Source organism: Macaca fascicularis, chromosome 4, assembly GCF_037993035.2.
Source record: "Macaca fascicularis isolate 582-1 chromosome 4, T2T-MFA8v1.1".
Classification (NCBI taxonomy): domain Eukaryota; kingdom Metazoa; phylum Chordata; class Mammalia; order Primates; family Cercopithecidae; genus Macaca; species Macaca fascicularis.
This window is the reverse complement of record NC_088378.1, coordinates 59,569,901-59,592,854: the sequence shown is the minus strand read 5'-3', so window position 1 is coordinate 59,592,854 and position 22,954 is coordinate 59,569,901. Positions and strand designations below refer to the sequence as shown.

At 43.8% G+C, this 22,954-nt stretch overlaps 1 protein-coding gene across 5 annotated transcripts in view; it reads left to right on the top strand.

The window, feature by feature from the left end:
- Positions 1-4,146: 4,146 nt before the first annotated feature.
- ZBTB2 (zinc finger and BTB domain containing 2) overlaps positions 4,147-22,954 on the top strand; it is a 28,281-nt gene continuing 9,473 nt past the window's right edge. The window contains exons 1-3 of one of the 5 annotated variants that reach the window (XM_045391359.3): positions 4,147-4,324; positions 11,304-11,603; positions 19,975-20,159. In XM_045391359.3, coding sequence (XP_045247294.1) covers positions 19,987-20,159 — 173 coding nt within the window. In that variant the 5' untranslated portion in view covers positions 4,147-4,324; positions 11,304-11,603; positions 19,975-19,986. Of the gene's footprint in view, positions 4,325-4,690; positions 4,862-11,303; positions 11,604-15,309; positions 15,430-19,974; positions 20,160-22,954 lie in introns of those variants that run through there. The other 4 variants (XM_045391357.3, XM_045391358.3, XM_065543596.1 and 1 more) reach the window with 4 other exon arrangements.

Here is a 22,954-nt window from a genome sequence, read left to right as displayed (position 1 = left end):
ACCTATTAAAATACGTCCATAATTCTTTGATACTCTTCCCTTGAGTTTGGGCTGGACTTTTAAGTGACTTGTTTTTAATAGGATATGGCAGAAGTGATAGTGTGTGGCCTCCTCTCTGCTCTTGCTTGAGTCACCTACTCTGGGGGTAGCTAGTCTCTGATGTGAGGACACTCAAGCAGTCCAATGAAGAACTTCCACCATCAGCCATAGCTGACTTGCCAAACGAGAGCCACCTTGGGACCTCATGAAAAACCCTGACCCAGAACCACCTAACTAAGCTACTCCCAGATTCCTGACCCACAGAAACTACATGAGATAAACACAAGTTTATTGTTTTAAACCACTAAGTTTTAGGTTAATTTGTAACAGCAAGAGAATACACCAGTATTTTTTAAATAGTGGGTCCTGAGACTCGTTAGTGGTTGAAAAAAATCAATTTAAGGCAGCAATATCAACTTTAAAAAAAAAAATAGAAGATAGTAGAGTATATTACTCTTAATACAAGCACTATTTCCTAAAAATTGTGTTTGTTTTACATGTATGCGTATACTAGGTGCAATTTAAAATGTGTTTCTTATAACTACAGCTGAAAACATTAAAACCCACAAGTCTAATCAGTAGGTTTAAAACAAAAAGCTCCCTAAAGCATAGGGAGTTCCTTCAGGGACTCTGGTCTCAATAACAACCAACTATAAAACAAGCATTTTCTATAAACTTTATGACCAAAGCAACGAAATGTAAGACACTCTCACAATACATCTTTTCTGATGTATACACTAAGCTTGATACACAACACACAGGACATGGTTATCTGCCCTAGAGTTTAATGTTTAACATGTAAAAGTATGTCATTTTCCTAATTTAAGAAATTTCTCAACAGGACTTCCTTCATAAAATTAGTGAAAAATGCTGCTTTGGACTCAAACCGCATTTATTTTTTCCTACTATTATTATTATTATTTTTTAATCAATGTTAAAGGAAATTCCATCTTCAACCTAAGCACACACACACTCACAAACACAAGAGATCTAGCACTATTAAATTGTTTTCTGGGCTGGGCACGATGGCTCACACCTGTAATCCCAGCACTTTGGGAGGCTGAGGAAGGTGGATCACAAGGTCAGGAGATGGAGACCATCCTGGCCAACATTGCGAAACCCTGTCTCTACTTTAAAAAAAAAAAAAAAAAAAAATTAGCCGGGCATAGTGGCGGGCACCTGTAGTCCCAGCTACTAGGGAGGCTGAGGCATGAGAATCGCTTAAAACCAGGAGGCAGAGGTTGCAGTGAGCCGATATCGCGCCACTGTACTCCAGCTTGGGCAACAGAATGAGACTCCATCTCAAAAAAAAAAAAAAAAAAAAGTTCTCTGCTCATTGTCCAAGTCTCATTGGAACTATTCTCTTCAGAATACAAGCAAGTGCATATTTTTATGGTTGTGTCTCAGCAGAACACAAATCAAAACTTTCAGCAACACTAGACTGCAGAATATTCATGCAATCTTTTGATGAATCCACTCAGATTGCTTGCACTGTGATTTTCTTTGAAGTAAAAAGTGTTAAAAACTATTTCTGAATTCCTAATTTACCAGATTCTCAAAATACCAAAATAAATTGGCACATAATCAAAGAGTGATTTAACTTTTTTTTCCTTTTTAGATAGGATCGCACTCTGTTGCCCAGACTAGGGTGCAGTGATGTGATCATGGCTCACTGCAGCCTCGAACTCCTGGGCTGAAAGCGATCCTGCCACCTCAGCCTCCCAAGCTGAGATTATAGGCCCACACCACCATGCCTGGCTAATTCATTTTTTCTAATACATGGGATTTCCTTATATTGTCCTGGCCCATCTGCAACTCCTGGGCTCAAGCCATCCTTCTGAAAGTCCTGGGATTACAGGTGTGAGCCACCACGCTCAGCCTTTTTATTTTTCTTATTACTGTACTAGGGACATTTGTGACTTTCCCACAACGAGACTTAGTAGAGAACTGAAAGCTTCCCTTGGCCTTATCCTGAAATACACTAACTAGCTCTTACTTGCCACGGCTGTTTTCTCCTCAACCCTTGCAGATATATGTATCCATATAAATGTTTCTATTTCAACAAGTTGTAGAAAATATACAGTCTGTATAGCTCTCTTTATAATGCTATTACTTGATGATCCTGACTACAAGTTGGAATTATCTGCATACTTGGCAAAATTCAAGTGTGGCTGCCTATGCCTCAAGAGAATGAGCAGCAAACCAGCCCAGTCCTAAATTCGAGTAGCAGCTCTTGAAGAGAATAGGATGCACTTGATAGGCTTTCTTTAGGACTGATACTCAGTTTCTGGGCTTACCCTTGGGTTTCTTTCTATAAACCTATAGAGTGGAGCGCTAGGAAATACTCTGATCTCAAAAATAAGCATAGTTACTTTGACTTAAGACCAATTACTCTACACATATAGGCAAATTTCTGCCCAATGGTATCAAGTTCAGCATTAGTTATGCCCACTTTTTCTTTTATTTTTTCTTAAATCAGTATCACTCTTCACATGAGCACTCCACCAACACCATAAGGTTGAAAAATTTCAGAATGAAAGTCCAAAAGAATTAAGAACCTACAGATCTCTATGATTCTCTACAAAATAATCAACATCATTTTAGTTTCCTAATAAGATGAGATGGACCTCAATACTCAAGTCAATCCAAGGAACCAGGCATGCCAGTCTGAAGGCCAACTTTGATGTTCCAGTGACAGCGCTGCAGTAGAATACTAAGATCAGAATTTGGTTTTGGAGGCAGACATTTACTCACTAAAGTCACTTATCTAGTTGATCAAAAAACAGTAAAGTTCAAGGCAAGTGTACACTGAATCTATTATCCATCTGAGAGCCACTGAAGCTACACAGCTGCTTATTTTGTCTTCAAAGAAGGAATTAGTCATCAGTACCTGCAGGTATAACAACATTGCTAAATAAAAGATTTTTAGGAGGAACACTTCTATGTATTAAATTGTCTTAAGATGGTAAGCTTGCCTTAAATGATTTAAACTATGTGCCAGGCATTGGCTGGTGGTCAGACTGTGTAAACCAACATGGGTTAGACATCATAACCAGGTTAGCATGACTTGAAACCAGAGTATCCCAGAAACTGCTGCCTCCACTTCCTTAAGAATGCAGCCATATCCTTTCTAAATCTCAAAAAATCCTAGATGTGTAAAGATATCATTAAATTCCAATCCTCAAAGAACTAAACTGCATTTCCCCCAAAAAACACACGAATTCTAGAAAAATGGCAACCAAAACTTTAAAAAATTAAAAATGACCAGGAAATTCTAACTTATCTGCCATGTTTCAGGATCTCCCCGTTGAAAGATTTTCCAAACCTCTAAATCTAACAGAATAGCCAACACTGGAATCCATACCTCAAAGACCAAAACCTAACAGGAGAATAAATTGTTAACAAACATGCGTTGCAGACTTTCATTTTTGGGAGGCCAAAACTTCAAAAACGAAAATCCAGTTGCTGAAATAACTATCAAATTCAACCCTAACAGAAACATCTTACGTCGCTCAACTAATCTGCAAGGAAAAGGAAGCAACTCTACCTCTGTGCACAGTACAGGCATCTGTACTTCGGCATGACTTTCAGTTACCATTGGTGACAGGAAGATACTGGTTTACAGTATCTCCCCGATTTAAAACAAACACGGAAAGTCAAGGGACAAGGGTAACGGCCAAAAGATCTCAAGCAGAAGCCGGCAGAAGTATACGAGCAGCGGCTCTCCATCTCTACCCCGAGCATCTCAAGGACTTGTCCTACCTAAACACTTTATGTAAACAAGGGGGCTTGTGACTCAGGCCTCCAGCCCCAATAGGTGGAGAGAAGTTTCCTCGCCTCGGCTGCACATGGTCTGCAGAAGTTTGGCTGGAGCAGAGCGCGGAGCCTGGGTGGGAGCGGCAGTGGAGTGCTGCAGGCGGCGGCGGCGGCGGCAGAGCAGCAGGAGGCGGAGGCGGGCGGGGGGAGGGGAGCGGCTGGGGGGGGGCGGAGGGGGCTCTTGCCGCCACTGCTCTCTCGCCGCCTCTCCCCCCCGGCGGGAGCCGCTCGCAGCCTCTTTGCACAAGTCTCTCCGCTCTCTCGGTCATGTGACCTTAACGTAACCGGACAGGAAAAGCCCCGCCGCCGCCGCCGCCGCCGCGCCGGAGACACCGACCGCGGCGGCAGCAGCAGCAGCAGCAGCAGCAGCGAGAGGCAGAGGCGGCGGCGGCGGCGGGGAGGACAGCACGGCCGAGGCTGCCCAGCGGCGCCTCCTCCACACCCCCCGCCGCAGCAGCACCGGCGACAGGTAAGCGCGCACCGCCTCCGCCTCCCGGGGCCGGTGCCCACGTGCCACCCCCAGCCCAGGGTCCGGGAAGGCGGAGGGGGGGGCGGGGGCCACCGGAGCTCGCAAACGGTTCCGGCAGCGGCAGTGGCAACAAAGACGCCGAATGACCCTCGTCCCAGGGCTCCGGGTGCAGGCAGGCGGAGGGCCCGGGCCACTCGGGGACCCGGTTCTGGGAAGCGAGGGCAGGGGCGCCTCGCGGGGGCGGCGGCGGCTGCGCCTGGCGCCGGGGCTCTGGCCGCTTGACAAAACCATCCCCCGGAGCCAGGCGGCGGCGAGTCGGCAGCGGCTCCATCCGGGGTTTTGAGGGAGGGGGAGGGGACGGAAGCCGAGAGGGCGGGCGGCGGATCGGAGGGAGGGAGGGAGGAAGGGGAGGGGGGCGATTCGCGTTCCGTTCCCCGTGGCCGGTCCCTCCCTTCCCACCGCCACCGCGAAGTGCGCCCTGGGCGGCGGCGACCGGTGAGCGTCCCGCGCTGGAGCCCTCGGAGGCGGGCCCGTCAGGTGTGTAATCCTTCCGACGCCTCGCCGCCGCCTCCTGCTGCTGCCGCCGCTGCTGCTTCGGCGGCAAGGCCGCGAGCTGCGGAAGTGGGTTTGGGGGAGGGGAGGGAGGAGGGAGGGGGAAGGGAGGGATCCGGTCCGACCGGAGCAGGCCCGGCCTCTCTGGCGCTTCTCCCAGCTGCAGCGGCTCCTACAGCTGCTGCCGCTACTGCTGCGGCTCCGCCTCCCGCTCGCGGGCGGGGGCGCGCACGCGCGCTTCCGGCCTCCTCGGGTCTCGCGCTGTCTCCGGCTCTCGCGCGCGCTCATCCCCTCTCCCTGTCTGGGCCACCCCCGCCCCCGGCGCCGGGGCTGTTGCGCCGGCCGGGGCGTTGCGCACGGCGTAGGCGTCGGCATTGTGTTAAACTCCGCGGGACTTGCGGCGAGCGCGCGCGCGCACGCGGGACTGAGAGAAGCGGCGAGCGTGCAACGCGGCCGGAGTGCGTCGCCCCTCCCTCCCCCTCAGCCCCTCGGGGACGGGGACAGGGACGGGGCCGGGGGCGGGGCCGGCGAGACCGGAGGGGGCCAGAGGGCCCCGGCGCCGCGCCCCCGGCCCCGCCCCTGGCCAGGCCCCCGCCCCGCGGGGCGGGTGGGGCGAGGTGGCTGTTGCGGCGCGCTCAGGCGGGCTGGGGACGCGTCGGCTTTTGTGGCGCCGCCCCTGTCGCCCGCTCCCTGCGGCTGCAGGCCGGGCCCAGTCCCAGGTGCTGAGCGCGTTGAGCCGGCGGCTTCGAGCTTCCGCCCGACGTGCGATCTGCGCCAGCGATACAACCCGAGTTGGCCCCGAGCGCGCTGTGGTTTCGGCTGCTTAGCCTCGGGGCGTGGGACCCGCGCGGCCCGCACCCCCCGACCGGACTCCGAGGCGAGGAGGCTGCTTCCCGTGGCCGGCGTCGTTTTCTCGTTGTAGCGAAACCCCTAAATCGTTCTTGTTTAAACAAAGCCGCAAGAAAGAAGTGTTTAGCCAGAAGCTGCAAAGGAAGCTAGGTTTTGCCGCTTTTAGCTGGTAGTAAAAGAGGCAATAAAGAAGCGAGGGTAGCAGAGTAGGCGAGTGCCTGGGCCAGGAGAAGCTGCAGCTACGCCTTTTACTGCAGGAACTTCCACCCGAATACGTGAACTCCTAATTATGCCTTGGGGATATAACCCGGCTCTCGCTCCCCGCCTCCCCCAGCTGCATTGTTCATTAGCTCTTTCATCATACAATGGGCCCACTGAGTTTGTGAGCATCGATTCTATTCATTTTCTCACGGTATTATTTTAGTAAAATAAAGCGTAAAAGCATAAAGAAGGTCAGAATTATCAGAACTCCGGGGAGGGGGGAGGCTCTGGGATTACTTAAACGTGCTGCCGTGTCCTTGCTAATGTAAATCTATGCCGACCCCCGCTGGAGCGCCAGGGCTAGTTGTACACACCACTAGCGTTTTAGTGTGGGAGTACCCTGAAAGTTTAATACGGAATTGGGATTATGCCATTTTAATTCTCATTTGTCTAATTTATCACAAACCAAAATTATAAATTGGTAAGGTAAATTCCACTGCATTCTGAATGATCTTGGTGTGCATCCAGGATGTTTTCAAACTGTTAAAAGGTCATTTTTTTCTTTATTTCTTTCTTCTTTTTAATAAGAGACAGGGGTCTTGCCATGTTGCCCAAGGCGGTCTTGAACTCCTGGGCTCAAGCAATCCTCCCGCCTCGGCCTCCCAAAGTGCTGGGATTACAGGGGTGAACCACCGCTCCTGGACAAGAAGGCAATTTTTAAGAGCATAGTAATTTACCAATAATAGGACGTCCTTTTAAACTGGGCATTTCTCATTTAATAAACTTGTAGTTTATTTGCTAAACAAAGAATTGGCCAGTAATTGAAGCCATCATAAGTGCAAGAAGTGATACGCCAGTGCCACTGAGAGTCAACAGTCGAGTAGTCTACAGTGGAGTGTAGTCTACACCCCTAAAACTGTGTCATACAGTCCACCTGCATACTTGCCAGTTTTAAAGCTTCTCTTCAAAGGGGATGTAAATACGTTGATGCTCAGCGACCTAGCAGCAGAGAATAAACATAATCATGTTTTAAGTTATAAAATAAAAGCTGCCACGGTGACACCTGCTTTTTTTCTTAAACTTTAGTATGAACTTTATAGTAACCTCCAAACTCTGCACTTTTGTAAGACAATATAAAATAATAGAAAAATGTGTTCATGGCCAAGCAAAGTGGCTCATTCCTATAATCCCAGCACTTTGGGAGGCCAAGGCTGGAGGATTGCTTGAAGCCAAGAGTTCAAGACCAACCTGGGTAACATAGACCCCCCATCTCTATTAGAAAAGAAAATGTATTCACCCCAACCCCATAAAGAGATGTACCTTATAATCTTGTGATATCAAGTACCCACAGCATGCCCCTGAGTAAGTGGATGTGCTTTCCTCAATTTGAGACTTACCAAAATAGAGAAGGAAATACCTAAAGCTCATCTGTAGCATCGGCCTGGGATCAGCAGCTTTAGAGATGGGGACTGTCCTGCCAGCTGTTACTGTTTCTTGGTGCTTCATCTGTAGCCCCACTCACCTTTCCCTGTAGGAACTTGGAAAAGCTGGGCAAGCCCCGTGGCACCAGCCTGCACAGGAAAGGAAGATTGAAACAACTGGTTTACTAGTAATTTTTTTTACCATAAAATGCCAAATGCACCTGACAAAGGTCATTTATCATCACTTTTTCTATTTTCGTATGCTCTTTGGCTCTCTGAACATGACCCTGAAAACCTAAAAGGGAATTGAACGTTTTTATTTTCCTGAAGAAAAAAAAAATGTAAGCGTTCTAAGCATTAGACCAAGAGTATTTCTAAAATCTTCTTTATGCTCAAGTAGGTTATAATTTGAACTAGCAAATTAAACTGTTAAACAATTAAAATATTACTTTGAATTGATAGTAAATAAGATTCAGTATTTTTACAATGCTGATAGAGCCATTAAGATATGAAATCAGTAGTCACAGAACCTTACAAGGAGTTGGCAGCACAAGACATATAGATCCATTTTAGAAGCCAACTTGGTGGCTCGTATTTATGCTCAAACTCATAACCCCCAGTTCACATGCTTGAGGTATGCATCACATGCCTTTGAGTGTCACTTTAAGAAAGTTCAGTGTTCAAAGATAGGAATTTGAAAAACACTTTTATGTATCTGGCTAAGTACTAAGGGAAACTACATTTTTACTTTTGTAAGATATTTTAGTGTAAGATATTTTACTTTTGTAAGTTTTTTTTTTTTTTTTTTTTTTTTTTTTTGAGACGGAGTCTCACTCTGTCCCCAGGCGGGAGTGCAGTGGCGCGATCTCGGCTCACTGGCTCACTGCAAGCTCCGCCTTCCGGATTCACGCCATTCTCCAGCCTCAGCCTCCCAAGTAGCTGGGACTACAGGTGCCTGCCACCATGCCTGGCTAATTGTTTAGTATTTTTAGTAGAGACGAGTTTCACTGTGTTAGCCAGGGTTTCACTGTGTTAGCCAGGATGGTCTCGATCTTCTGACCTCGTGATCCACCCGCCTCAGCCTCCCAAAGCGCTGGGATTACAGGCGTGAGCCACCGTTCCCGGCTGCACTATTCTCTTAAATAGGGCGCACTCGCTAAGTTCTGCACCAAGCAGGGTAAGCGTCAGAATCCTCTAATCTGGAATGATTTCAAAGTGTGCATGTTCTCCTGCCCCGGGAGAGTCATTTAGGTTCTCTGGGTCCCAAAGTGATTCTGAAGGGCACTTGTCTAAGTGTGATCTGAAGATCCTTTTGAAGCCCCAGGATCCTTTCAGGGTTCAATGAAGTCAAAACTATTGTCATAGTAATACTAAGTTGTTACGGCGTTTTCCACCGTGTTGACAAAATGTCTTCTCAGTGTTGACACTGAGAAGATCTGCTTAATTCAGTGAGCCAATGTTTTCCAAATGATCAACGGATGATGTTAAAAATCATGAATGGGTAAATGATCCATTGAAAGTGGATAGACCAATGAATGTTACTATAATAGAGTAGGAAAAGTTAATTCAGTTATGTAGTTTCATATTACACAACCAACTTTTAAGAAAGTACCACTTGTCAAGTTTTGGTATAATATAAAAGAAGACTATTACCTGAAAAGGCTATTAAAATACTCCTTTTTCCAACTACATAGGTGGGTGAGGCTGGATTTTCTTCACTACTTAACCAAAACAGAGTTAATTGAGGAGTAAAAGCAAAATCCGGTTGTCTTCTGTTAAAGAGAATTGCAAAAATATAAAAAGACACCACTTTGTTGTTTTAGAAAATACAATTATTTTTTCATAGAAATGTTCTGTACTTTAACATGTAATGGGTTTATTGTTGTTTTTAATTGAATTAAATGTTTCTAAAATTTCACCATTTTAATTTCTAATATGGTAAATGTCAATAGTTAAAACCCATATAAACATATAATTGATTTTCTTAATAATTTTTAAGACCATTAAGGGATCCCAACACCAAAAAGTTTGAGAAGCCTGCTCTAAAATATTGAAATATGTTATTAAGACTTTGAGTTAAACACATTTGAAACTGTGTTATATACCCTGAACTACACAATTAGGTGATTATATTTTCTTCAGATTAATTTTACAAATCATCTTATGTTATATAAAAAATGAAGGCAATCTCTGTTCTGGTGGATTATTAGAAGCAGATTAGTTTTTTGTTGTTGTTGTTTTGAGACAGGGTCTTACTCCTTCATCCAGGTTAGAGTGCAGTGGCACGACCACGGCTCACAGCAGCCTCAACCTTCCTGGCTCAAGCAGTCTTCCCACCTCAGCCCCCTAGTAGCTGGGACCATGGGCACATGCCACCACATTCAGCTAATTTTCTTTTTATAGAGACAGGGTCTTGTCATGTTGTGCAGGCTGGTCTCCGGGGCTCAAGTGATCTGCCCACCTTGGCCTTTCAAAGTGCTGGGATTACAGGGGTGAGCCACTGTCCCCAGCCCAGATTAGTTTTTTAATTTTGCTGTGTGTAATCATTTGTAAGTTTCCTTCAGGTTGGTTGTAGCATAATGTCTTTAGAATTATTACTTTAATACGAACTCTCTATTAGCCATAAATCTCTGATCTACTTCTGTTTGACACCTAAGATGTCCCTGAATTGCCTCCTTATGACCCCAACTTACATTTGGAAATTAAAAACTAAGTGTAAACATAGGGAAAATATAATTGAAAACAGTAGTATTTTACAAATCCAGTGCTTTTTAACATGAAAATAAATGCTGTTAGTTTATGCCCCTCTCTTTTCTAATTACTGTGGAAGAAGGTTGACTAAGGAAATGTTAAGAAAAAAATGCCAATCCATTATCACAACTAAATAAGATGCATTTTCTACCTTCAAAATACAGTTTTAAAATATATTAAAATTTGAATGACCAGCCTCATTCAGGTTTACTTCATGGGCCCTCCAATATTAATTATTAATAATAGTAATTGAAAAAGCAGCTTTTCATCCTGGTAAATGGTCTAAACTACTTGAAAGAATCAGTCTTACTTGTGGGTAATACTTCTACTCTTACTGATTGTCCTTTGCATTACAATATTCATTTATGCTTCACTTAAATAAAATCAAGGACTTCAGAGGACCCTTTTAGTGCCCTTGAAACGGGTAGTGTAAGTAGTGTTTAGTGTCTTAGAACAGCTATTATCTTTAAAAACGGAATCAACAATTTCCGAAAGCTGTTTTGGTGTCCTATTCTTATACTGAAAATGAAGGAGGAACTTAGGTTGTCAAAATATAACGTAATTGTACGTGCCCCATTCTTCTGCACCTCCAAAAGGATGAGTGACTTGCTTACGGATCAGCCCACATGGGCTCTGTGATGGAAGCTGAAAGCAAGTGACAGCTAGGTGGTCAGTGTCCCATTATCAAGTAGGAGACAGTGGTGACAATGAAAACCAAAGCATTAAATAATCTAAAAGGTCATTTGTATTTGGCTTTAGGAAATGTTTTTTATTTTTTCAACATGAGTATGTCTTATAGTCTCTGAATTTAGTTAAGGAAAGTAAAAACTTTGTACACATACATATACAGAAAGAAGGCATTCCATGAAAACCCATTTATAGGCACTGCCTCCTCTCTCCAGTGCTACTTTTCTTCAGTTCCTTTCAGCTTACTATTCTAATTTAGAAAAGACAAATGACTTGTTTTTTATTTAGTTGGGTTTTGTCTTAAGTTCATTTACAGTGTTAAATGGTTGGGGATTTTACATAGGTCTTCAGTTTCATGTCTTGATTTTCGGGCCTTTGCGACTGGGATCAGGAAGAACTTTTAGGAATGCTCTGTAGAGCAAGGTAGTAGAGTGGAGACAACATGAACTGTATGCCCAGAAGACCAGAGTTCAATCCTGACTCTATTTGTTGACAATTGTAACCTCTCTCAACTACAGTGTAGTGATTGAAGGACATGGCTTTTCTGAAGACTCAGACAAATCACAGTCAGGACTTCCAAGCTCCAGACCAGTGTAACCAACGTATACTCTGCATCTCCACTTGCTTATCTCAAAAGTATCTCAAACCCAACATGTGTGAACCTAACTTCTTGCCCTTCCCACCAAACTGGGTATTTGCCCTGTGTTCCCTCCTGTTGGAAGCACCAAGATCTATCCAGTTATACAGATAAGAAGTCTAGGAAGTCTTCCTGGACACTTTGATCTGCTCCATTCTCCTTCATCTGACTCATCAACCAGGTCTGTTTTTTTTTTGTCTTCTAAATATCTTTTAACTCCTGCCAATTTCCTCCATCTTCCTCAGTACCACCTGAGTCCGTTATCTTTTTTGTAGACCACTGGCAGTTGTCCCCTCTAGACCATTGTCCAGCAGATCTTCACTTGCCCGCTTGTTATCCCCTCCTCCCCAGTTTGATTAGTTCTGCAGTCTGTATGTTGTAGAGATCTTATCAAGTCATCCTGCTTAAAATCCCCTTGGGTGGCTTTCCATTGCTTTTAAGATATGGACCAAAATCATTAACATGATGTCTGTCTCCATCCTCCTTATTCTCTAACTCTTTACCCTTCAGGGTTATTGTGAATTATAAAGCACTATTCAGAAACTAATTATTAGCATGAAGAAACACAAGATACTATTTTTAAATTGAAAAATTATTCCAAAACATAGCAGGTGTTAAATTGATGAGAATTTTTTAGGTCAATCTAGGATAACTAGAAACTCAACTTCTACCCCTAGTCACCCAGCTGGTGAGAGGCAGAGCCTTGACTGGAACTCAGCACTCTTCTCCTCCTGGAGCATCTGCTTATTAATTTACTTAACAAATACTAAACCCTAGGCCATATGCAAGGCACTGGGATAAAATAGTAAATGATAAGGAAGATTTGTTGCCAGTTTCCAGAAGCATCAGGCAATGTGTATAAACTGGCTTGTTCACAGATGCACCAGGGCAAGAACATGAGGGGCAGGGGTGTGTGTGTGTGTGTGTGTGTGTGTGAGAGTGAGTGTGTCTGTCTGTCTGTCTCATGTTCTTCTGAAAGCAGCATATTCAAAATCCTAGAGCAGAGGTTCGAAGCCTGTGTACAGATGCGACCCCTCTCCCCTAACCCTTTAGAGCTCAGGCTGCCAAGCTGCCCAGCCTTGAGAGTGAAGCCTTTGAGCAGTAAGTATTGTACGCTGTCAGGAGCCAAGTCATCACCAGGGTGTTCAGGACCTTCTGGGAGACGAAACTGCCATTCCTTAACTTAGCTTAGCTTATCCAGAAGTCCCAAAGTAAGTGAAATAACCTCATTTTGTCTCTATTATCAATATATTCAAATGAAACTGAATTTTTAGTAATGCTTGTATTTCAAAACAAGCTGGACCCTTGATGATCCATTCGTAGAGATCACCAAACTGAGAATCGCATATCAAGAAAATAATTAGCTGGGCAATGTGACATGCATTTCTAGTCCCAGCTACTCAGGAGGCTGAGGCAGGAGGATCACTTGAACCCAGGAGTTCAAGACCAGCCTGAGCGACATAGCAAGACCCCATATAAAAAATTAGATACAGGCTTGGTGTGATGGCTTATGCCTGTAATCCCAGCACTTTGGGAGGCCGAGGCGGGTGGATCACGAAGTCAGGAGTTCAAGACCAGCCTGGCCAACATGATGAAACCCCGTCTCTACCAAAAGTACAAAAATTAGCCAGGCGTGGTGGTCGGCGCCTATAATCGAGAGACTGAGGCAGAGAATTGCTTGAACCCAGGAGGCGGAAGTTGAAGTGAGCCAATATCACACCACTGCACTCCAGCCTGGGCAACACAGCAAGACTTCATCTTAAAAAAAAAAAATTGGCCGGGCGCGGTGGCTCAAGCCTGTAATCCCAGCACTTTGGGAGGCCGAGGCGGGCGGATCACGAGGTCAGGAGATCGAGACCATCCTGGCTAACACGGTGAAACCCCGTCTCTACTAAAAAAATACAAAAACAAAACTAGCCGGGCGAGGTGTCGGGCGCCTGTAGTCCCAGCTATTCGGGAGGCTGAGGCAGGAGAATGGCGTAAACCCAGGAGGCGGAGCTTGCAGTGAGCTGAGATCCGGCCACTGCACTCCAGCCCGGGCGACGAGACTCCGTCTCAAAAAAAAAAAAAAAAATTAGATACAATTTAATGTATTAAAGTAACATTTTATGTTGTAATTTGTTTGCATTAGAAAAATATTAAGCCGGTAGGTGGAGGTTGCAGTGAGCCGAGAATGCACGCCATTTCACTCTAGCCTGGGCAACAAGAGCGAAACTCAGTCTCAAAAAAAAAAAAAAGAGGCCGAGGCAGGTGGATCATCAGAGGTTGGGAGTTCGAGACCAGCCTGACCAACATGGAGAAACCCCATCTCTACTAAAAATACAAAATTAGCTGGGTGTGGTGGCGCATGCCCGTAATCCCAGCTACTCTAGAGGCTGAGGCAGGAGAATTGCTTGAACCCGGGAGGCGGAGGTTGTAGTGAGCCAAGATTGCACCATTGCACACCAGCCTGGGCAACAAGAACGAAACTCCATCTCACAAAAAAAGATAAAGAAAAGAAAAATATATTTTCATACATAGTCATGTACCTATAATAAATTTCAATGAAAGATCCCGTATACAACAGTGGTCCCATAGGACTATAACACCATATATTTACGTAAGTTTTTTGTGTTTAACTGTTTCGATACACAAATACTTACCATTGTGTTACAATTGCCTACAGTACGGTAACATGCTGTCCAGGTTTGTAACCTAGGAGCGATAGATTGCCATATAGCCTAGGCCTGTGTAGTAGGCTATACCAACTAGGTTTGTGGAAGTACCTTTATGATGTTCACACAATGACAAAATTGCCTGACGATGCATTTCTCAGAACGTATCTCTTGTTAAGCAAGGTATGACTGCATTGAATATAGTGCCACCTGTCCTTCCTCTGGGAGGATGATACTGACATTGTGTCATTTCTATGTATTTATGTGTAAAAGCCTACCAGGTTTGTGAATGTTTCATGTCTTTGCTGGCAAAATAAAGGGGGAGCAATGTTAGACCTTAGTCTGAAGGTTTGTTGTTTTTAGTACGTCTGTGAAATCAGAAAGCCTGGAAAGCATTAGTTTAGATTTGCACCAGAGTATGGGATACAGAGTAAGCAACTGTTAGATGGTGCAGGACTCTGGAAGAGGTGCAGCGGCACTGGGATTTTATCCTAATGGCAGTAAGGAACCACAGGAGGATTTCATTTATTTATTTATTTATTTATTTATTTGTTTTTAAGATGGAGTCTCACTCTGTCACCCAGGCTAGAGTACAGTGGCATGATCTCAGCTCACTGCAACCTCCACTTCCCAGGGTTAAGCGATTCTCCTGCCTCAGCCTCTCGAGTAGCTGGGATTACAGGCACTCGCCACCATGCCAGGCTAATTTTTATATTTTTTGTAGAGACGGGGTTTCACCATGTTGGCCAGGCTGGTCTCAAACTCCTGATCTCAGGTGATCTGCCCACCTCAGCCTCCCAAAGTGCTGGAATTACAGGCGTAAGCCACTGTGCCCGACCCACAGAAGAATTTTAAGCAAGTGACATCAGGTTTGCCCTTTCGAAAGGTCATTCTGGCTATTGTGTGGTGGATGCATGAAGGAGGCCAGAACTGGAGATGGAGAGATGAGTTGGGAGATGAGGTTAAGGTGTGGCAGGAAAGTAAAGAGTTTCAATTAATGGCAGTTGGGGGCTGATGTGAGGAGTAAGAGAATGGGGACGCCTGAGGATGAGTTGAGATTTCTGGCTTGGTCAGAGGGTGGAAATGGGACCCTGCACTAAGCCAGGGAATATAGAAGGAGCAGATTTGTGTACCTGGTTTTTATTGTCTTTTTGGGTAAATGGCAGTGAGAGGACAGGGAGGAAGTGAGTTGAGTTTTACCTAAATCAAGTTTAAGGTTCCTGGGGAACAGCCAAGGAGAAGTGAAAGAGATCACCAAAGAAAGGCTGCAGAATGAGGAGTGGGCTGGGGACCAGGCGCAGAGGAGACCACCAAGAGGAACCCTGGATGGAGATTAAAATAGAACAGCCTGTGGTGAGTCGAAAACCAGAGAGCAGTAGCCTGAAAACCAGAGACCAAAGATTTATCAAAGCGGGAGGAAGAATACAAAATGCCGCCAAGAGGCTGAGTAAGCCACTGAGTCCCTGAGGCTGGGGAACAAGGTCCTTGGTGACCTTGGTGAGCAGAGTAGGGCGGGAGCTGGCTTGGAGGTGGGAAGAGCAGGCAGCCATTCCCACAAAAGAGGGGCGGCCTCAGCCAAGCCGTCCATGAGGATACCAGGGCCCTAGCTGGTGTATTTTGGGCCAGTTAAGCCTCATGGAAATGAGTATGAAGGGAGGCTGTGATGAGAAAAGAGGAAAGAAAGATTTAAGAAAAGCCAGTACTGTCGCTGGGCAGGGGCCAGAGTGTAGCCCATAGTACCTTCTCTACCCTTTTGCCCCATTTCCTCAGGCAGTTCACATATGGAACAGTCTAGGGGTTTTGGTTTTGGTTTTCTTTTTGAGAAAGGTTTTTTGGTCTCCAAAATAAAACTTTTTTCAAGTTGATCTGTGTGAATTTTCCCCCTTGTGAATTTTGAACATGCAACTTGTTCCATTTTTCTTTCTTTTTTTTTTTTTCATTTCTCTGAGTCATGCACATGTATTCTTTCCTCTGTATTTGAATACTTATGTTCAGTGTGTTTCCTGATCTAGGAGATGTTCCTAAATTGACATTTTAAAATAACTAGTAGACTCTCTTAAATTCCTAAATTGAGATTCTAAAATAACTGGTAGACTCCCTTAAAAAACATTGAGCGTTCTATCATGGCTTCATTCTTATGGTCTGAATAGAATGCTTATGTTAGTCTGTTTGTGGAAAGAGAGGGAGCCATAGAGTTTGCTATATCGAAGGAAATGATATATACCCGTTCATGTAAAAACCAAAACCTCAAAATCCTCCTATAAAACATTAACAAATTTGATGGCATTAAAACATAAAATTGTATTTGTCAAAATCTCTATAAACAGATGCAAAGGAAGTGAGAAAATTATTAGCAACATATGTGACACAGGGCCTATTTTCCTTATATACAAAGAGTTTAATAGATTTTTTTTTTTTTTTTTTTAAGACAGGGTCTCACTCTGTTTCCCAGGCTAGTGTGCAGTGGTGCTAACACAGCTCACTGCGTGCAGCCTCAATCCCCTGGGCTCAGGTGATCCTCCCACTTCAGCTCTGGAGTAGCTGGGACCACAGGTGTGTGCCACCATCCCTGGCTTTTTTTAAATTTTTTTGTAGAGATGGAGGTCGCTCCATGTTGCCCAGGTTAGTCTTGAACTCCTGGGCTTGGGCAGTCCTCCCACTTTGGCCTCCCCAAGTGTTAAGATTAGAGGCATAAGCCACCACACCTGGCCGGGTTTTATTAAATTGATAAGAAAAAGAGAATTGAATAGGAAAATGGGCAGAGCTCATGAAGAGGTACTAAAGGAAATACAAATGGTCAATAAATATAAAAATAAGCTTTACTTCATCATTAAAGGCCTACAAAGTAAAAAAACCATATTGGCAAAGAATACCAAGTATTAACTAGAGTATGGAGAAAAGAGTTAGGGTGGAGCTGGATAGAAAAATCTCACATTTTGTCTGTCCATAATATTTGAATCTTTTATAATAAGTATATGTACTTAAAAGCAGCAGCAAATAATAATATTTAAACACACACACTTTCGTGTAGCACGTTCCAACTAACCAAGTGAATCCCAGTTTAAAGCCTACTTATTAAATGTACTGGTTCTATAAGCTTGGGCAAGCCACCTACCCTCTCTAACCCTATTTCCTTGTTTATAAGCATATGAATGATCCAGCTTCTCCACTCTCTTGCCACCATGTGTTGTGACTGTTTCTTATTTTAGCCATCCTGATAGGTGCGTAGTGATACTGTGGTTTTAATTTGCTTTTCCCTAGTGGCTAGTGGTTTCGAAGATCTTTTCGTGTGTTTATTTGCCTTGCCATCTGTATATCCTCTTTGGTGAAATGTCTCTTCAAGTCTATTACATATTTTCTGATTTGATTTTTTTTTTACTATTGAGTTTTCAAAGTTCTTTATATATTCCAGATACTAATCCTTTGTCAAAGGACTAGTTTGCAAAAGTTTTCAAATATTGACTCCTAGTCTTTGAGCTTGTGTTTTCATCCTCTCAGTAAGGTCTTTCAGAGAGCAAAAGTTTTTAATTTTAATGAAGTCCAGTTTATCAAGTTCTCATTTTAAGGATTCTGCTTTTGATGTCAAATGTAAAAACTCTTTGACTAGCCCTAGATTTTAGATTTTCTTACATGTTTTTTCCAAAAGTTTTACAGTCTTGTGTTTTACCTTTAAGTTCATTATCCATTTTGAGTTGATTTTTATTATATAAAGTATGAGACTTAAATGTCCAGGTTCTTTTTCTTTTTTCTTTTTTGCCTGTGGAAGCCCAGTTGATCCTGCACCATTGGTTGAAAAGCTTATTCTTCCTCCACTGAATTGCTTTTGTGCCTTTGTCAATAATCAGTCGTGCATATTTATGTGTGTCTACTTCTGGGTTCACAATTTTGTTCCATTGATTCACTTGTCTGTCCCTCTGCCAACACCACACAGTCTTGAATGCTATAGCAATATACTGCATCTTGAAATTGGGTGGACTGGTTTCTCCCACTTTATGGTTCTTTTTTAAAAATTATTTTAGGCCAGGCGTGGTTGCTCACACCTGTAATCCCAGCACTTTGGGAGGCCGAGGCGGGTGGAGCACCTGAGGTCAGGAATTCGAGGCCAGCCTAGCCAACATGGTGAAACTCTGTCTCTACTAAAAATACAAAAAACTTAGCCGGGCTTGGTGGTGCATGCCTGTAATCCCAGCTACCCCAGGGAGCCTGAGGGAGGAGAATTGCTTGAACCCAGGAGATAGAGGTTGCAGTGAGCTGAGATTGTGACACTGCACTCCTGCCTGCAACAAGAGCGAGAAGTCTGTCTATATATATATATATATATGCACACACACACACATATATATAATTTTAGCTATTCTAGTTCCTTTGCTTTTACGTGTACATTTTAGAATAATTTTGTGTATATCTACAGAAAAATCTTGCTGGGATTTTTATAGGAATTGCATCAAACCTATATGTCAATTTGGGGAAATTGATATATTTACCATGTTGAGTCTTCCTATCCATAATCATAGTGTATCTGTTTATTTAGATCTTTTATTTATTTAATCAATGTTTTATAGTTTTCAACATGCAAGTCCTGCACATGTTTTGTTAGATTTACACCCATATATTTCATTTTGAATGATTTTAAATGGTATTATCTTTCTAATTCAGTCCACATTTTCATTGCTAGTATACAGAATTACAGTTGATTTTTTTTTTTTTGTATGTTTATGACTTGCCAAACTCATTTATTAGTTCTACAAGGTTTTTTTGTTTTGTTTTGTTTTTTAATAGATGCCTTGGGACTTTCTGTGTTACAATCGTGTCATCTGCAAATAGTGACAATTTTATTTTTTCCTTTTTCTTCTGTATGCTTTTTATTTCCTGTCTTGCTTTGTTGCATGAGCTGGTACTTCCAGTGCTATGTTGAATATGGAGAGGGGACATCTTTGCCTTGTTCCCAATCTTATGGAGAAGACATTCACCTTTCCTTACCTTTAAGTATAACGTTAAATATAATGTTGGTGTATGTGTAATGGGCTTTTATAAATGCTCTTTGTAGAAAAGGAGCAGTCTAGAGATTTGATGAACCAGGCAATGTCAGGCAGCCTCTTTGTTATAAATAGACTCAGGCCAGCGGGGTTTGCTAGGGTCAAGTGTGAATAATGAAAATCACAGAATTTGGAATCAGAACATTCACATTTAAATTTTGATCCTCCCTCCTTTTGGCTAGAAGGCCTGGGGCAAATTACTTAGACGTCTCAAAACCCATTTCCTCCTCCACAAGGAAGGAGGCAGAGCCCCAACCCCACTTCCTCCGTAAGTGTTAAGGGTCAGGGGTGATGGGGCTGTTATATCACCAGCAGGAGCTCACAGCAGGAGCTGGACTATTGACCCTCAAACTTATTGATTCTCACCCTGCCCTGCTGGGACCCCACCTCAACACCTTAATTTATCTATCTCTGCGGAAGAATTGACAAACTCTGATGCATCATTAGAATTTCCATTTGGAATCTTACACTAAAAGACTCCATTTGCATTTGGAATTTTAAACTAAAAGACTCGATGGTCCAAGATATTTGCTGTCTGTCTCCAGGACTTGATGCTTAAAGGCAGACCACCTGAGTTCATTTCCTGGCTTCTCCATTACCATCTGTGTGAGCTTGGGCAAATCACGTAATTCCCTGATTTACTTTAAATGACATCATTTGTTTAAAAAAAAAGCGGAATGACATAATTACTTCAGAGGACTGTTAGGAAGACTAAATGAGTTAATCTATGTAACGTTTTTAGCAGTGCCTGACACATTAGCTATGATGACATGTTAGCTATGATCATGACTGTTGGTGACTATAAAGGACACATTCTTATTTGTGAATCACCTTCTTAAAAATAAAATTGTTTGCTTTGCAGATTTTTTAAAAAATGGATTTGGCCAACCATGGACTTATTCTCCTGCAACAGTTAAACGCTCAGCGAGAGTTTGGTTTCCTGTGTGACTGCACGGTTGCAATCGGCGATGTATACTTCAAGGCACACAAATCAGTTCTTGCTTCATTCTCCAATTACTTTAAGATGTTGTTTGTCCATCAGACCAGGTAACTAAAGTGGTTGCTAATAACCTAATGACTGTAGACTTCTTAACCTCCCTGTCCCTGGCCCTCATCAAGACCATGGGTCTCTCTACCTCTCCTAGCTCCTAGCTGACCTGCTCCCTTGTGGCCTCACTCGCCCCCTACCTTCTTGTTATGCGTGCTTTCAATAGCACTTGAGAATCACTGGACCTGCCAGCTCTACGCAGTCCCTCCACCTCCAGATGCCCTCGCTGGGTATCACCTGCATGATCAGAACCTGCAAGATCAGGTCCATTATAAAGCCAGCTCCCCAGCGTCAGCGAAGCCTTCCAGCAGTAATCTTTTCTGGGCTTATTGTCTAAGCCCTGCCTCTCATTCCTCCAGCCCCAGTCCCCTGAGTATCCCCCTGACTTTTAGCATTTATTCTTGTCTCCTCCTCTAACAAGAAGCTTGAGGCATGAATTTCTCCAGTTCCCCTCTTTTCTATCTGAAAACTTCTCTATCTTTGCTTAGTTTCTTTCTTTTCATCTCTCCTATCTTGAGAAAAGGGCCTCTCAGTGTCTGTGGAAAATGATCTCCCTCATGCTGCAAGATCCCACTCCTCAATTTTTATTCTGTTCTTTTTATTTTATCTGTTTTCATACGCCCCCTCCCCTGCCCCCAGCCCGTGTGGGATCAGCACATCCTCGACACTGCTGTCTGCCTGAGTTACGGTGCCGCTTCTCCTTCACTTTACTATGAAAGCCCTTAAAAGGGTAATCGAGGTCCTCGCCTGCACTCTCCTCATCCCACACTCTTCCTATCAGTGTGCACTGTGGTTTCCTCCCCTCCTTCACTCTACTGCAGTCTTTTCTCTAAGGTCACCCCTCATCAAAACCACTGCCCTTCTCTCAGCCTTCTAGCATCCTGTCCTCCAGCATCTGCTCTTGTTTGCTTCCTTCTTAAGTGGTTGTCATCTGCATTTTTATAGCTGAATATCTCTTGTTTTTCTGCCCTCTAAACCTGGGCCTTTGGTGAATTTTGTCTTTTGCACTCTTCCTATGGGTGTGTGTCTTTTTCCTAGATCTCGCCTCTGCTGGAAACTTCAGTTTATAGCTCTGGCCTTGACTGTTCTGTCTCCAGAACTCTATTCCCAAGGCCTCAGGCCGTGTGCTGGGCATTTAGAGTTGAGTATCTCCTTTTGTGTCTTTGAGGATGTACTGAATTAGGCCCTCTCCGACTCCTGCCTATTTTCTTATCTTCAAGTATCCCAAGCTTAACTCTTTTGAATCACATCTTATCAGTCCCCAAATCATGTTTTCTTCAAATTACCTTTCACATTTGTCACTTCTTTTCCTTTCTCACTTCCATTACCTCATCACCCATTTTCCACATTACTGTCACATTCGTATTTCCAAACACTGCTTTGACTGTAGTGTTTGATGAGAAACCTGCTATACTGCGGTATTCCTTGGATCAGAAACCGCGGGGATGCCCAGTGATATTAAAATAACACACAGGCCCCTTATTCTGTCATCCAAGGCCCCACAGGCTTGGAGCCCAACCTCTTTCTAGCCTCATCTGCAACTGGGCCCTCTGGGACACCCCACCCCTCATCTTCACTTTAACCAGACCTACATTCATGGCTTCAGCTCACCTGGACCACATTTTGCTGGTATCCTGCCCACTCCCTGAGTCCCAGCTCATGCAGCACCTCTTGTATGACCCCTCCCAGTCAAGTGAAACAAAACAAATGACAGTGACCATGTCCTCGCTCATGGCTCATAACACTTTAATTGTGCTCCTTTATAAGAGTGCACATGTACAAGAGTGCAAATATGCACCTTTCCCCTGTGTTGTTGTTATTTGTGTATTTATCCCCCCTCTTCACTTGTAAGTTTCTTGAGGGCAGGGACTGGGTTTTACAAATCTTTGCAAACACTACCCAGTATGGCTGAGGTATTTGCACACAATAGAATAGCTACTTGATCAGTGTCTGGAGGAGCAGATGGGACAACTGCAGAATAACCCAGGAGGGGTGGCTTATCTGGCAACACTAAGAATGCTGCCTTTAACTCGTGTGTCAGAGACTTCAGGCCTAGTTTGGGTTTTGTACTGGACAGTCTCAACACAGTGAATTCAATGGTATTGAAAAGGAGGCAGTTTTAATCTTGAGGAGTGCAAGAATGCTACATAATGAGTTTTAATTCAATGCAAGAAACCCACCTTTAAGTATAGGGCAGTAAATAAATGCCTTTCTAACAAGGCGTTGTGATATTTGTGTAATACAACAGTGTAAAGCAACAGTGTGTATTACTGCACCAGAGGTGACACATGCCTAGTGGCCAGCTTTGCCGCCTCCTAGTACAGAATTCAAGCTCCTCAAGGCGAGGCAAACTCAGGGTGAAGGCCAGGGGCGTACTTTTCAACCAGCACCTCCTCTGTGGGGCACAACACTGCCGCCCGGCTACTCAGTCGTAGACTGAGAATACAGTCAATTTTTTCAAGTTTGGCTCCAAGGGAGATTTCTGGCTGTAGTTACCACTAGATGTCCCTGTCTTATGTCTGCAACTCTGAGTGGTATGTTTAAATCACAGACAACTACAGATTTTCAACTATCAAAAATAAAACCACTGAGGGAGAGACCTTTCTAAGTACAACCTTCTGACAATGCTAATGTTATTCAAAAATCCTTATTTTTAAAGTTGTTTAAGCCTATCATTGCTTTTAAAATTCTAGTGAAGGAATAATTGAAGACGGAAATTACTATGGAAGTTTATACCAAAGGGCTTATAGCTGTAGTAAAACTATATTCATCTTTATCCTACATAAAAGCATGT